General features: G+C 43.9%; 1 protein-coding gene across 3 annotated transcripts in view; it reads left to right on the top strand.

Annotated features, from left to right (window-relative positions):
- Positions 1-15,730, top strand: part of TRAPPC8 (trafficking protein particle complex subunit 8) — a 111,812-nt gene extending 96,082 nt beyond the window's left edge. For 2 of the 3 annotated variants that reach the window (XM_056521779.1, XM_056521781.1), the window contains 4 exons: positions 1,533-1,634; positions 1,885-2,030; positions 11,800-11,889; positions 14,709-15,730. In XM_056521779.1, the coding sequence (XP_056377754.1) occupies positions 1,533-1,634; positions 1,885-2,030; positions 11,800-11,889; positions 14,709-14,943 (573 nt within the window). In that variant the 3' untranslated portion in view covers positions 14,944-15,730. The remainder of the gene's footprint in view (positions 1-1,532; positions 1,635-1,884; positions 2,031-11,799; positions 11,890-14,708) is intronic. The other variant, XM_056521780.1, reaches the window with a different exon arrangement.
- Positions 15,731-16,594: the final 864 nt, after the last annotated feature.

Genomic DNA, 16,594 nt, shown 5'->3' with positions numbered 1-16,594 from the left:
CGGTGCTTTAAATGAATGAGATGCGAGCCGCGGCAAGCTGTCACCTCCCCCTGCAAGCGCTAAAAGCCTGGCTTTTAGCGCTTGCAGGAGGAGGTGACAGCTTCCGGCTCGCAACTTAATCGTTTCCAGCGCCGCGGCCGGTGTGAGGTGGAATTTTGCAACCTCACACCGGCATCTCATTCATTTAAAGCGCAGGAGGCCGGCAACTTAACCATTTAAAGCGCAGTGGCCGGCAACTTAACCATTTAAAGCGCAGCAGCCGACATCTCATTCATTTAAAGCGCAGGGGAGGTGTATACCGTTAAATACCGTGCAACCGCCATAACTTACAAAAATACAGTGATATGCATTTTTGGTCATACCGCCCAGCACTAACTTCTTGTTAGGATATAGACTGGTTCTCTTTTTTTTTTTTTGTGGCTAATTCACATACAAATCCAATAGTAAGACCTGCCGCACCAGAATGATAATCTCTGTCAGAAATCCTAGGGCATGCCATTGGATTCTGGCTGCAGATAAACAAGGTTTTTTTTTTCCAGCGGAAAAAGCAGTTGTCATATCAGGTGACTTTGCTATGTGTGTACAGTACATTGCATGTAGACTATGCTGCTATGATATCTTGCTTGTATAGTTACACAAATGCAGCACTGGAGAACTGAGCAGTAGGGTGAAGCATAGACTTTTTTGGGCAGCAGCTGTAACTTTTTTGATTGTAAAAACTGATTTAACAGTAAATTGAGTGATTAGTATATTGGCCAGGGGAAGGGATAAGTTGAGAAAGAGAAGCATTTTTCTGTAATAAAACATAGCATTTAACACCACTTGTACGATTACTTAACATATTCCTATCTTCACTCTCTGGCACTCCCGAGTCTATACCAAAACTGCCACATAGCTTTCTCCCCATATAAAGGATGTTGGCCATGTTGCAAATGCATGTACTAAGTAGCAACTGCTGCATGTGGGCAAAACCACGCCCCACATTCAGGCGCCAATGGCCACACAATGTTGCTGCAGTTATGTTTGGCCACTGACCACCTTTGGGTCTGGTTTTGCCCATGTGAGGCTATTACAACTATGTATGTGCCTCAGTGACACAACCTGCCACCTTCAGGCAGGGAGAAAGCTGTTGGCCAGTGGCTGCTGAGACCCCCACCGATTGCTAGATATAGCAGGGAGAAGCATGTGGCACTGTGCTTCTCTTTCTGACACGGCTCCCAATCCGTCATATTGCAGTTACATTATATAGATCCCATTTACTGCAATGGGCACTGGGCTGACTAGCAATCATTGGGGGTCTTAGCACTGAGACCCTGACCGATCAAAATGTATGACAAGTAAAGTTTTTATTTTTATTTTCCAAGTTCATAATGCTTTAAGGGAAAAAATGGTTTGATATGGGAGATAGAGTTGACGTGGGTAACTTTGCTCAAAAATGCAATTTTTTTGTTTGGCATATAGTTACGTTTTACTAAAAATAGCTAAAATCAAGATCTACAGTGCTAAAAACACATGTCAATTGTTCATTTCAGGCATATGTGGTAGAAGATAACAAACAGCTCATTTTAGAAGGCCAGCATCACGTGACGCTGCACACAATTGGAACAGAAGCATTTTCTTTTCCACAAAAGCAGGTGATCCATTGATTCCACTATCTGTTAACTACAATAAGGTTTTGTGTTTCGTAGCTGTCATGTTGTGACATTGTGCTTGATTTAGACATACACAGCTCAATACTCTTGTTTAGTCTATATTTTTATCTATTAGCATGTGTACCGCTTACCTTATGAGTATTTTTGTTTCCAAAGTGTGAAAGTAAATGGTGCTTGTGGACATAGAAAAATCCAAAGTAAAAACCTTTCTTCTCTTTTGTTTCTAATGAAGGAGCAGCCAGAAATGGTTCTTCTTAAATTTAGTAGACCAGAACAAATGACTGTACCTGTTAGACCATCATCAGAACAGCTCTCCAATCTGATAAAGACAAGCCTTCACTACCCCGAATCATTTAATCACCCATTCCATCAGAAAAGGTAACTTTTTACAGGCTTTTTTTTACTGCGGTTTCACCAGCCAAAAATGACACCATTTAAAGCATTTTGTTTTATCACCAAAAAAAAAAAAAAAATAATCCTTATATATGTTATCTACTAGGTCATGCAGATTCTTAACATGTATTTTTTGTGTCTAGCTTTTGTATTTGGTTCACAAATCCCTCTGTTCTACAATTTACCCATTCTGATATCCACTGCTCAGGAAGGGGTGTTTCTGAGGCAAGCACTGAGCTTACCCTCACTTGAATTCATTTTCTCCCTAAGTGTGCTGTGCTGTACTGGGTCTCTTCATTCAATCACTGCAGGCTGCTCTGTAACCTCCTCATCTATGTTTTTAAGCTGGAGTCTGATAGTCAGGACAGGAGTGAGCACAGAGGAGTCTAGTCCCACCCTCACTTACTGGACTTTGTCCCAGCCTGTGCTTCAGCTTGGACAAAGATGTTGCTGCAGCCGGACAGGATTATGTTCTGGATGGTATGGGGACCCCTAGTGGTCTTTTTTTTTTTTATTAGCCATGATTTCTATTTTTTTTTTTTTTTAATGTATGAAGTATCTTAGAAAGATTAATGTTTTGCCAAGATCTACAACATAAAAAAAACATTTCTGTTTTCTGACAGTGCCTATTTTAACAAAGCACAATGCAAACTTTTTCTTGCAAGATCTCCCGCCCTCCTCACACTTTAGATGAAGTAACACAAATACATAAAGCATTAGTCCAATAGTGGCCTTACAACAGTCCATATATTTTTAAGTGTAAATATTTTATATTCTCGTTCGGCTCCATTGGGGGGACACAGAGACCGTGGGTATATGCTGCTGCCACTAGTAGGCTGACACTAGGCAACAAAAGAAAGTCGCCCCCGCCCAGCAGGATATACCTGCCTACAGACTCTGAGCTATCAGTTTTAGCTTAGTGTCCGTAGGAGGCAGACACAGATCTGGAGTACTTCAGGCCTTGCCTCTTATTTTCTTTCAATTATTTTTTCTCCTTTTTATTTCCCTTTTTTTAGGTGGGGGCTCAGGAGCAAAGTGCTCACTGTTCCCCCATTTGCAAAGAAGGGGCACAGGCATAGAGTTATGCACTGTCAACCCCTTCTCACCATCGGTCAGCACCTGGGGTTGCACCTTTGGGTCCAGGTCCCCCTACCTACCCTGCTCATCTCGCTGTCTCAGCCCGGCATGATGCAGGTGTATAATAGCTGGCTGAAGACTTCAGTAGGTAAGTTTTCCCGGGACAATTTGAGTATTTCCTTTTTCTTTTCCTTCTCCCTTACCTTCTCTTTTTTTCCTAGGAATCTATTTTTTATTCAGGATTTTCAACCTCTGTAGCCCCCCTGTTTAAGGCCCACTTCTTTTTATCATTCTGGGGACAGTTCCTGCTCGGCCATTCTGAAGCCAGGGGACAGAAGCAGTGGTGCAGAGGGCATTGTTATGGTGTTTATTCACTGGGGCATTTTTACAGCCCTAAATTTGCCGTCGGCTGCGCTATGGGCGCACGGCTGGCATTTTACTTTCACTTCGACTGCCTCCACATGTGAGGCGAAACAAGCGCCAGGGGGGGTTTGTTTCTCTGTCGGCTGCGCTGCATGCGCATGGCCGGCAGTTTTTCCTCTCTCCAGCCACTCTTCAGATGAAGTGACTGGGGCACAGGGAGTCCTTAATTGAGGCTGTGGCCTAATTGCGGATCTTAGCTCCGCCCACCCCCCGCCTGCCAGCATTTCGGCTGGGGTCCAGCCCCTTTCTCTCCTCGTCATATGGGTTTTCAGCACGCACTGGGGGGGGGGGGATTCACTATCTTCCTATCAGTGCGGTGCGTGCGCTGCAGGGGTCAATTCTGGGCAGTGAGGGCTAAGCTGGTGCTAGCCCTGCCCCCCTGCTCTTTAGGTTTATCTCTTTCTCTTTCCTCCGCAGGCCAGCTCTTCACACCACAAACACTGGCAAGACTGCTCCATTTTTCTTTTTGCTGTCATCCTTTTTGCTTACACCTATGTCCGAACCCGGTTTCCCATTTGTTAAAATCGACTACTCTACCTTTGGCGGATGCAGCATCCTTTAAATGGGCACTGTCAGATACAAAAACTTTTGATATGTTGTAAAGCATGCTAAACCAATAGGTTTTGCATTGGCTTTCATTAGAAAATTTTCTATATTTTATACTGAAAAAGCCAGTCAAACAAATGCCCCCCCCCCCCCCCTTGCCTGCTTGGACACATACTAGTCCTGCTGTGTCCATGCATCATCGCCTATGTCATGTACACAATTCCTTGATGGACAGCTGTGAGCGCAGGGCTCACAGCAGGAGGAAAAATCCTTCCACTGTCAGCTTCTGTCCTGCTACTGTCAATGAGGACAAGCTGGGAGCTGTAGTTTTGCTAATGCTAGGGGAGATGTGAGCAGACAGCATACTGAGGGAGGGGCCGGAGACCTGCACAGTGAGGCCATGCCCCCTCTCTTTGAGAGGAATTCTTACTAGTGAGCTAAATTAAAAGTGTAATAAAAAAATAAATGTGCTATACACATAAAAATTAGATGTGCACGGTCAGGATTAGGGGCTGATTGATAAATACAAAAAAAAAATTTTGTTGGATCTGACGGGTACGCTTTAAGGACCCGGCGGACAAGAGGATTGAAAATCTGGCCAAATTCGCCTTTGAAGCGGTGGGTTCATCTTTGCTTCCTGCCTTCCCTTCTGCTTGGGTGTCCAAAGCCCTTTCTGTCTGGGCTTCCCAGCTCCGCCAGGGCATTTTGTCCGGGGCCCCTTCGAAAGATTTGGCGGACCTTGCCCTTCAACTCTCTAATGCTGGAGACTATTTGTGCTCTGCTACTCTGCAGTCTGCCCGTTGTAAGGCGTGTGCAACAGGTAACTTGGTGGCGATTCGTCGCTCCATGTCGCTCAAGGCCTGGGACACTGATGCCGCTTCCAAGAAATCTTTCACTGAGCTTCCTTTCTCTGGGACCCAACTCTTTGGGAAATGCCTGGATGAGATTATCTCCGAGGCTACTGGAGGTAAGAGCTCCTTATTGCCGCAGAACAAGTCTCGCCGTACCGATTCTTGCAGGAAGTCAACCTCCTTTCTGCCTTTTCGGTCTTTTGGTCAGGCAAACAGACCAGTGCCTTCGCAGCATATGAAGGCTCCTTCCTTCAAGGCCCATCCCTCCTGGAAATCGGATAACCGTTCCGGACGTTTTGCAGCCAAGTCGGGCACCTGTAAGCCTCCCTCCGCCTGAAGGGATGTCCCCACCCGAACTTTTCTTTCGGGTGGTAGGTCGTTTGTCCCTGTTCTGGGACACTTAGTCTGCCCACGTGCAGGACTCTTGGGTCCAAGATGTAGTCCGACTGCTATCGGATCGAGTTTGCTTCCCTTCCAAGGGATCTTCCTTGGCGGTAGCTTTTCGGGTCGCGCTTCGGACCCTTCTCGCTCAGGGAGTGATCGTCCCAGTTCCTCCCTAGGAAGCAGCGTTTTTTGGGGTTCTATTCCAACCTGTTCGTCGTCCCCAAGAAAGGGGGTTCCGTCTGCCCGATCCTGGATCTGAAGCTCCTCAATCATCACCTGCTCCTGCGTCATTTCCATATGGAGTCTTTCCGTTCTGTGGTGGCATTCATGGATCAAGGGGATTTTCTTTTCTCACCTCCACATCCCCATTTTCTGGTGCATCAGCTAACTCTGCTTCGCAGTTCCGGAGGGACATTTTCAGTTTGTGGCCCTTCCTTTTTGCCTGGCCACGGCCCCAAGGGTCTTCACCAAGGTTCTGATGGCAGTGATCACCATCCTGCAAGCCTGGGGTGTGTCGGTGATCCCCTACCTGGACGACCTCCTGGTTAAGACTCCAACCAGGGCCCTGAATTAAGAGAGTCTCCATCTCACTTTTCAGACCTTGTCCTGTTTTGGCTGGGTGGTCAATCTGGACAAGTCCAATCTGATTCCCACCCAGTCACTAATCTTGTTGGGACTCCAGTTCGACACAGCGATCACCCTGATTCGGCTTCCGCCAGACAAGTGCCGTGCTCTGTGATCAGGAGTTCGTCTTCTCCGTCGTCCGGTTCCAGTTTCCATTTGGTTCTGCATGGAAGTCCTGGGTCGGATGGGGTTAGCCATGGAAGCCGTTCCTTTCGCCCAGTTTCATTGTCCTCTTCAAATTTTTCTTCTGTCTCAGGGAGACAAGTCTCCGCTATCCCTCGATCGCAGGATTATTCCCCCCCCCTCAGGACTTGCCAGTCCCTCCTGTGGTGGCTTCGGTCCAGGGCCATTGGTGGATTGGACGGTCCAGGGCCATTGGTCCTCCCAGGAAGCTCTCCTCCCCATCAACATCCTGGGCAGTTTCTCTTTGCCTCCTCCATTGGGAGCACCTTCTCCAGGACCATCCTGTTCGTGTCCAGTCGGACAACTCCACGGCTGTGGCATGTCAATCGCCAGGGCGGCACTCGCAGTCCTGCAGCGATGGCCGAGGTATCCAGGATCCTTCTTTGGGCAGAACTCAGAGTTCCCTCCATCTTGGCGATTCACATTCCGGTGGTAGAAAATTGGGATGCGGACTTCCTCAGTCGCTCCTCGGCTGACCCCGGCGAGTGGTCTCTTCATCCAGAGGTGTTTACGGACATCTGCAACATCTGGGGCACTCCGGACATAGACCTCTCCACGTCGGGCCACAACCAGAAAGTTCCTCCCTTCGTCGCGAAGTCCCGAGATCCTCTGGCCCTAGCCGTAGATGGCACTTTGTCCTCCCCTATCTCTTCCCCCCTCTTCCTCTCCTTCCCAGGGTCCTGAGGAATCTCTAAAGCCGAGGGCGTCCCCGCCATTCTCGGGGTTCCGCCTAGTGGACGACGTATCACTGCGCCTCCCAGTTCGTCCCGACCTGCTCTCTCAGGGTCCACTTTGCCACCCCAATTTACTGTCGCTGCATTTGACGGCGTGGCGGTTGAGACCGCGGTTCTGAGGGCCAGGGGGTTTTCTCCCCTGGTGATCCACACAATGATCAAGGCGCACAAGCTTTCCTCTGCGAAGATTTATCACCGTACTTGGCGGACCTACTTGTTGTGGTGTGAATCTCACTCCTTCTCCCCTGTTGTGTTCGCCCTTCCACACCTTCTTTCTTTTTTTACAGTCTGGGCTAGAACACCGCTTGGCTCTCAGTTCCCTTCAGGGTCAGGTGTCGTCTCTCTCCATTCTCTTTCAGCATCCCCTGGCGTCCGACCCTCACATCCGCACTTTTCTGCAGGGTGTTGCTCATGCTGCTCCGCCATACAGATCCCGTACTCCCCCCATGGGATCTGAATCTGGTTCTCAGTGCCTTGCAGGGTACTCCCTTCGAACCTCTCCAGGACATTTCTCTTTGTATCCTTTCCTGGAAGGTGGCCTTCCTCATTGCGGTCACTTCCATTAGAGTTTTGGAGCTGGGGGCCCTCTCCTGCCATTCCCCCTACCTGGTTTTACACCAGGACAAAGTTGTCTTCCATCCGGTCCCGTCCTTTTTGCCTAAGGTGGTCTCCGCCTTTAACCTAATTTGGTCACTTCATTCTTTCACCAGTGTGACTCTTTCTTTGTGCTTACGGAGGGTCTTCGTAAGGGATTTCCTGCTTCGAAGGCGACCATTTCGCGGTGGATACGTTCTGCCATCTCGGAAGCTTACCACTGCAAAGGGAAGACTCCTGCTTTCCGGGTCTCGGCTCATTCCACTCGTTCCGTCAGGGCCTCCTGGGCTCTCCACAACAGGGCTTCGGCCTTGCAAGTCTGTCAGGCAGCCACCTGGTCGTCCTTGCACATGTTTACCAAATTTTACCAAGTGCATACCTTTGCGGCTGCTGATGCTGGTTTGGGTCGCAAGGTGTTGCAGGCGGCTGAGGCCCAGCCTTCCACCTGCGTTGCTTGAGTTTTCTCCCACTTCGGGGACTGCTTTGGTACGTCCCACGGTCTCTGTGTCCCCCAATGGAGCCGAACGAGAAAAGTAGATTTTTGTGCTTACCGTAAAATCTTTTTCTCAGAGGATCCATTGGGGGACACAGCACCCACCCATTTGTTCTGATGTCCTTGGTTCGGTTGCCTGTCTGAGGGTTGGTTCGGTTAATTTTTGTCTGTGGTTTCCTCGGACGGTTGCTGTTTTTTCTTTTCCTGTCAGTCCTCTCCTACTGCTTTAGGACTAAACTGATAGCTCAGAGTCTGTAGGTGGGGTATATCCTGCTGGGAGGGGCCGACTTTCTTTTGCTGCCTAGTGTCAGCCTACTAGTGTCAGCAGCATATACCCATTGACTCTGTGTCCTCCAATTGATCCTCCAAGAAAGAGATTTTATGGTAAGCACAGAAATCTCCACTTTTTTTTTTTTTTTAAATCAACTGGTGCCAGAAAGTTTTACAGATTTGTAAATTACTTCTATTAAAAATATCTTAATCCTTCCAGTACTCATTAGCTGCTGTATACTACAGAGTGAATTCTTTTCTTTTTGGATTTATTTTCTGTCTGTCCACAGTGCTTTCTGCTTACACCTCTGTCCATGTCAGGAATTGTCCAAAGCAGGAGAAAATCCCCATAGCAAACCTATACTGCTCTGGACAATTCCTGACATAGACTGAGGTGTCAGCAGAGAGCACTGTGGACAAACAGAAAAGAAATCCAAAAAGAGAAAAAAAAATTCTGTAGTATACAGCAGCTAATGAGTACTGGAAGGATTAAGATTTTTAAACTAAAGTAATTTACAAATTTGTTGAACTTTTTGGCACCAGTTGATTTAAAAAATTTAAAAAAATTCCACCGGAGTACCACTTTAATCACTTCTTTGAGGAGACCTTGCACGAGGGGGAACAAGCATTGCAGCAAGAACTGTATTTACCATGGTTTAAAATAAACTTTGAGAAAACAGGGACACAAAATAATCATATTAGTTTAACCCCTTAAGGACGCAGAACGTAAATGTACGTCCTGGTGCGGTGGTACTTAACGCACCAGGACGTACATTTACGTCCTAAGCATAACCGCGGGCATCGGAGCGATGCCCGTGTCATGCGCGGCTGATCCCGGCTACTGATCGCAGCCAGGGACCCGCCGGCAATGGCCGACGCCCGCGATCTCGCGGGCGTCCGCCATTAACCCCTCAGGTGCCGGGATCAATACAGATCCCGGCATCTGCGGCAGTGCGCGATTTGAATGAATGATCGGATCGCCCGCAGCACTGCTGCGGGGATCCGATCATTCATAACGCCGCACGGAGGTCCCCTCTCCTTCCTCCGTGCGGCTCCCGGCGTCTCCTGCTCTGGTCTGTGATCGAGCAGACCAGAGCAGAAGATGACCGATAATACTGATCTGTTATATGTCCTATACATAGAACAGATCAGTATTAGCAATCATGGTATTGCTATGAATAGTCCCCTATGGGGACTATTCAAGTGTAAAAAAAAAATGTAAAAGTAAAAGTTAAAAAAAAAAGTGAAAAATCCCCTCCCCCAATAAAAAAGTAAAACGTCCGTTTTTTCCTATTTTACCCCCAAAAAGCGTACAAATTTTTTTTTATAGACATATTTGGTATCGCCGCGTGCGTAAATGTCCGAACTATTAAAATAAAATGTTAATGATCCCGTACGGTTAACGGCGTGAACGAAAAAAAAAAAGTCCAAAATTCCTACTTTTTTAATACATTTTATTAAAAAAAATTATAAAAAATGTATTAAAAGTTTTTTATATGCAAATGTGGTATCAAAAAAAAGTACAGATCATGGCGCAAAAAATTAGCCCCCATACCGCCGCTTATACGGAAAAATAAAAAACTTATAGGTCATCAAAATAAAGGGATTATAAACGTACTAATTTGGTTAAAAAGTTTGTGATTTTTTTTAAGCGCAACAATAATATAAAAGTATGTAATAATGGGTATCATTTTAATCGGATTGACCCTCAGAATAAAGAACACATGTCATTTTTACCATAAATTGTACGACGGGAAAACGAAACCTTCCAAAATTTGCAAAATTGCGTTTTTTGTTTTAATTTCCCCACAAAAATAGTGTTTTTTGGTTGCGCCATACATTTTATGATATAATGAGTTATGTCATTACAAAGGACAACTGGTCGCGCAAAAAACAAGCCCTCATACTAGTCTGTGGATGAAAATATAAAAGAGTTATGATTTTTAGAAGGCGAGGAGGAAAAAATGAAAACGTAAAAATTAAATTGTCTGAGTCCTTAAGGCCAAAATGGGCTGAGTCCTTAAGGGGTTAATAATCACAATTTTATAAGCAAATATAATGAAATTAATGTAAATATTATGGCCTTTAAAAGAAACCTGTCAGGCCCCGGTCCCTCACAAACCAGCATCGGGACCCGACAAGCCATTCATGCCTAGACAGTAGGGATTTACAGCCTGAGTGCCAGGAGAAGAGGCATTGTGACTGTAAATGCTGAAAAACTGTCACAGCTGCTGCAAATATTGTTAATATTCTGCTGTAAATATTGCTGGATGACAGAGAGCTCATGAGAACAGTGGTGAAGTGCTGTTCTTCTCACAATCTCAATCCAAACAGTCCCCTGCAATCTGAACGTTTTCCTTTTATTTGCTTTTGAATACCTTTTGCAAACTTTATTTTGATGGTGTGTTTATTACCTTAAAACGTACCCATCAGATCCAACAAAAAACTTTTTTTTTTAATATATCACTCAGTACCTAATCCTGACCATGTACATCTAATTTTTCTGTGTCTAGCACCTTTATTTTTTTTATTACACTTTTAATTTAGCTCACTAGTCTGAATTCCTCTCAAAGGGAGGGGGCGTGGCCTCACTGTGCAGGTCTCCACCCCCTCCCTCAGCATGCTGTCTGCTCACATCTCCCCTAGCATTAGCAAAACTACAACTCCCAGCTTGTCCTCACTGACAGTAGCGGGACACAAGCTGACAGTGGGAGGTTTTTTCCTCCAGCTATGAGCCCTGCACTCACAGCTGTCAATCAAGGAAGTGTGTCCATGACATAGGTGATGATGCATGGACACAGCAGGACTAGTATGTGTCCAAGCAGGCAGGGGGGGGGGGGAGGCAGTTGTTTGACTGGCTTTTTCTGTATGAAATACTGAGAATTTTCTAATGAAAGCAATTGCAAAACCTATAGGTTTGGCATGCTTGACTACACATCAAAAGTTTTTGTATCTGACAGTGCCCATTTAACTTGTACTCACATTTTTATTAACATTTTTGTGCCCCTTTTGTACAGTTTTTTTTCTTTTTGGCCAATTGTGTAAAAAAACAAACAAAAAAAACCAAACACTCTGGCCGGACAGACAACCCCTTTTAACTGCAGAAGACACCTGTGATCCAAGTAAATGTCAAAATTAAAGGGGGATTCCAGGAAAAAACTTTTTTTTTATATATATCAACTGGCTCCAGAAAGTTAAACAGATTTGTAAATTACTTCTATTAAAAAATCTGTTCTTTTCTATCTAAGTGCTCTCTGATGACACGTGTCTCGGGAACCGCCCAGTTTAGAAGAGGTTTGCTATGGCGATTTGCTTCTAAACTGGGTGGTTCCCGAGACACGTGTCATCAGAGAGCACTTAGACAGAAAAGAACAACCTTAACTTCAGTAGCTCATAAATACTGAAAGGATTAAGATTTTTTTTTAATAGAAGTAATTTACAAATCTGTTTAACTCTCTGGAGCCAGTTGATAAATATAAAAATGTTTTTTTCCTGGATAACCCCTTAAATGTATCAACATTATGCAATGTCCAGCATTCCCGTATGACTAATTTTCTTTTGTTTTCTTTTTGCAGTCTATGTATAGTTCCGGTTACTCTTGTGCTCTCCAATAGTTCTCAGGCAGATGTTGAAGTAATAATCGATCTAAGACATAAGACAACAGGGTATGTATGTATGTTACAGCTTATAATCTGCTGTAATGGTCACGATCAGAGAGAACACAACCCCTGGGTACTTCACCCTTTAACACCGTTCCTAAATCCTGTTGTGAATTCTTTGAGGGGTACAGTTTTTACATTATTGGCTTAAAGGGGTCTCTTGCATGCAGTCCTGTGTAATCCACTTTAGAAATTAATTGGTTACGGAATAAAATTGATTTAGAACATTTGTATGAAAATGTACTGTAAGGGGGGTATGTTCACATGTACAGGATCTGCTGCATATTTTGTGCAGCTGATTTTGATAACCAATAACCTCAATGAGTAGCAAAATCATCTGCACAAAATATGCAGCAAATCGTGTACGTCTGAACGTACCCTCAGGGCATATATTCTGCTGCAAATCTGCTCCAGCAGATTTTGCTACCCATTGAAGTCAATGGGCAGAAAAATATGCAGCAGATCTGCAGCAAAAATATGCACATGTGAACATGTAAACTTTTAAGTTTTCTAACATCCTAAGGCAGGGTTCACACACAGTATTTCACTTTTAGCAGAAGCCAATATTTGGTCCAAAACCCGCAAAAAGGTGAAAATCGTTCCATTATAGTTTCTCTGTGTTGGTTCCCCTACTGGTTTTGGACCCAGCCTAAAAAGTAAAGGGACATGAATGAAAGGCCAACATGAAGTAGACATTGTAAACTGTAAATTAATTTGTGAGGCAGAGAATTTACGTTTGTTTGTGGAAAATGTAACTTGATAGCTTTAGTGTCACAAAAAAAGTCCCAGAATCACTTGGGTACGTTGAGACATCACAAAGTTATTACCATATAAAGTGACACCGGTCCTGATTTTAGAAATGCCAGGTGAAGACTTCCAAGAGGCGATGGGTTTCAGTGGCGCTGACAAGGGATGGACACGTCAGATGAGTGGAAAAGGTTTATTTAAAAATAAATAAATGCAACGCATTTCACAGAGCTTGCATGGTTTCATCAGGCATCTGATGCCTGATGAAACCGCGCAAGCACGGTGAAACGTGTTGCATTTTTTAAAATAAGCCTTTCCCACTCACCTGACGTGTCCATCCCTTGTCAGCGCCACTGAAACCCATCGCCTCTTGGAAGTCTTCACCTGGTATTGCTCATATGATTGGGAAGGCTGTAGACCGGGTCATGCTGACCATTGTTGTGTGTGAGCTCACACAACAGCCTTTGTTAAGAGTTCTTAAAAGTTACCATTGATCTATACTAGAGATGAGCAAAGTTACAGTGATTCAATTCGTCACGAACTTCTCGGCTCGGCGGTTGCTGACTTTAGAATCAGTTCAGCTTTCAGGTGCTCCAGTGGGATGGAAAAGGTGGATACAGTCCTAGGAGACTCTCTCATAAGACTGTATCCACCTTTTCCAGCCCACCGGAGCCCCTGAAAGCTGAACTAATTTATGCAGGCTAAAGTCAGCAACTGCCGAGCCGAGAAGTTTGTGACGAATCGAATCACAGTAACTTCGCCCATCTCTAATCTATACATTGTTGGTTTTACGCTATGGAGCACTCTTCCATTCCTTTTCAATTTTAGAAATGGGCCCTTGTCCAGGGAAAATACCGTAGCAACAGAATAGGGGTTAAATGTCTGGTTGTGTGGAGCTTGATGACTGGGACCTCTGCAATTTCCTCTACAGGGCCTGGCTCTCGCCGCTCTTCTCACAAGTCCCCTGAGTGCTCCGGCCTCCACCTTTAGAGATGAGCAGGAGTGACAACCCTCTCAGCCAATCACTGATACAGGACTAAAGATTTGTAAATTACTACTATATAAAAAATCTTAATCCTTTTAGTACTTATCAGCTGCTGTATGTTCCATAAGAACTTTTCTTTTTGAATTTCCTTTCTGTCTGACCACAGTGCTCTCTGCTGACACTTCTCTCCATTTTAGGAACTGTCCAGAGCAGGATAGGTTTTCTATGGGGATTTGCTCCTATTCTGGACAGTTCCTAAAATGGACAGAGGTGTCAGCAGAGAGCACTGTGGTCAGACTGAAAGGAGATTCAAAAAGAAAAAACTTCCTCTGTAGTATACAGCAGCTGATAAGTACTGGAAGGATTAATATTTTTAAATAGAAGTCATTTACAAATCTGTTTAACTTTCTGGCACCAGTTGATTAAAAAAGAAAAACAATTCCAGTAGAATGCCCCTTTAAGTTTCTTATATTCGCTTGTATTGATCTATGCAAAGTTTGTTCAAATGACAGTGCTTATTTAAAGAGCTGACCTATCCGTATGGCTGCACAGTCATTTTATACTTAGCTTATTCTTTTCTTTTTGGATTGCTCTCTGATGACATCACGAGCACAGTTCTCTCTGCTGATATTATTATAATAATAATAACGCTTTATTTATTATTGTCTTTAGTGGGATTTGAACCCAAGTACCCTGCACTGCAAGGCAGCAGTGCTAACCACTGAGCCACCATGCTGCCCTTAGCATACATCTGCTATGCATGGTTGCTAAAATGGACAGAGATGTCAGCAGAGAGCACTGTGCTCGTGATGTCATCAGTGTTCCAAAAAGAAAGGAATTTCCTCTGTAGCATTCAGCAGCTATTAAGTACTGGAAGGATTAAGATTTTTTTAATAGAAGTAATTAACAAATATGTTTAACTTTCTGCCACCAGTTGATTTAAAAGAAAAAAGGTTTTCACCAGAGTACCCCTTTAAGATTATTAAACAGGATTCTGTAAGTTCCAGCTTTGGTTGTGTAGCCCATATTGCAGAAGCTACAGCGCCCCTGGGAGGTCATGTATTAAACAGTTTTCTTTCTTTTATCTGTTTAGTCCTGAAGCTTTAGAAATCCATGGCTCTTTTACTTGGCTGGGGCAGACTCAGTACAAACTCCAGCTGAAAAGCCACGAAGTATTTAGCCTGAAACTGAACGCTTGTTTTGTCCACACGGGAATCTATAATCTTGGGACTCCACGAGTGTTTGCTAAACTGGCTGACCAAGTCACGCTATTCGAGACCAGTCAGCAGAGCGCCATGCCAGCACTGATAGTCATCAGTAACATGTGACTGCTTCACTCCCATCCCATGAGCAATGGATGAAAGAAATTGTCTTACCAGATGTCTGGAGTGTTTAACACCTTCCTATTCTTATGACGCTCTGAGAGATTCCAGTAGGAAACATTTAGACTGTTCGACTATTAATATTCCCTTATGCAAGACATTTGGAACTGACTGATTCACCTACCTGCTCTGTAAATAAAATTCAGTTAATTTTACCAAGAAATAAAAAAAAAAATATTTTCTCATAGTCAATCGAAATGTTCCTGTTTTGGGTTAAACGTGTTTCCGAAGAATCCCTCCTGTCTAGAAGCCCATTCATGTAAGGTGTTGCTGTCATTTGCACTTTTGGTCTTCATGGCTGTTCTTTTTCCCAGATGTAGTTAGATTTGTTTTAGGGGTGTTTCATTATTTTTAAGACACGTGTGTAGACTAAAAGCAAAATGATAATGTTTATTTTGCTTCCTATTTGTAACAACTTGACTCATCTCAGTAAAGAATGCACTATTTTACACAACCATAACATCGTCAAAGTCATGATTCACTTTATTGTGTAACTTTACCAATTAAAAATTGCCTCAGTATGATAAAAGTATGCTTTTCAATAGAGGATGATGTATTATATTTATAACAAATGTATTGTACATAGAATAAAACATATGCCATATTTGCTGTTTTAAAGACTTTCCTTGCATATAATAGGCTGTACGAAAGGCCATAATATATACGACTTGTTGCTTAATTAACAGTATAAGATAATGTACATAATACATTAAAAGTTTTAACAATTACATGAGTAAACACATTTGATTATTTTCATTTATTTTCTCTGATAATTGACAGAAGTGTGAAAGGGAGTGCGGAATCCCATAGAAGTCTGTGGGCTTTAATTTGAGGCGGAATTCCTCAAGCTGAAATTCTGCCGTGTAAATAGACCCTTAGGGTACATTCACATGGTCGGATTTCCTGCGGAATTTCTGCAGCGTATTAGTTGTGTAAAATCCGCTGTGGATTTTGCTACCATTGAATTCAATGGGAATGAAGGAAAATCTGCCTCTATTACGGATTTTCTGCTGAGCCATTGAAGTCAATGGTAGCAAAATACGCTGCGGATTGTCCACAGCAAATACGCTGCGGAAATTCTGCAGGTAATCCGCGATGTGAATGTACCCTTATGAAGGATGGTGCTAGAAGCCTCTCTTATTTTCCTACCCATTAAATACTGATACTCAAATCCCTTTGCTTGTGCTGCCTGAGAACATCCAGGAAGAGGAAAATTCTTACCTAAAATTTTATTTTCCTGTAGTCTGAAGGCAGCACAGTATCCCACCATAATAAAAGTGGAGCAGTTGCCCATAGCAACCAAATTGTTTTTCATTTTTTAGAGGCCTTTTGAAAAAATAAAAAGTTGCTATGGGAAACTGTACTACTTTTTCTCAACACAGGATTTGATAAATCTCCCCGAATGTCTCTGTTGCTGTCTCCCTTTATATGGGGGGGGGGGGGGGGGTAATAAGATCAATTAATACAATTGTTTATTATCGCTACTTATCTGTGTTTTGTCAAATAGGACTAACTATGTACTTACCCCCTTGTTTTTGCTGCCTTCGGACTACAAGAAAAGAACATTTGAGTTAAGAATGTTCCTTGTGTCTGCAAC

The sequence above is a fragment of the Hyla sarda genome, chromosome 5 (genome assembly GCF_029499605.1).
Source record: "Hyla sarda isolate aHylSar1 chromosome 5, aHylSar1.hap1, whole genome shotgun sequence".
NCBI lineage: Eukaryota > Metazoa > Chordata > Amphibia > Anura > Hylidae > Hyla > Hyla sarda.
This window is presented reverse-complemented; position numbering and strand designations above follow the sequence as displayed.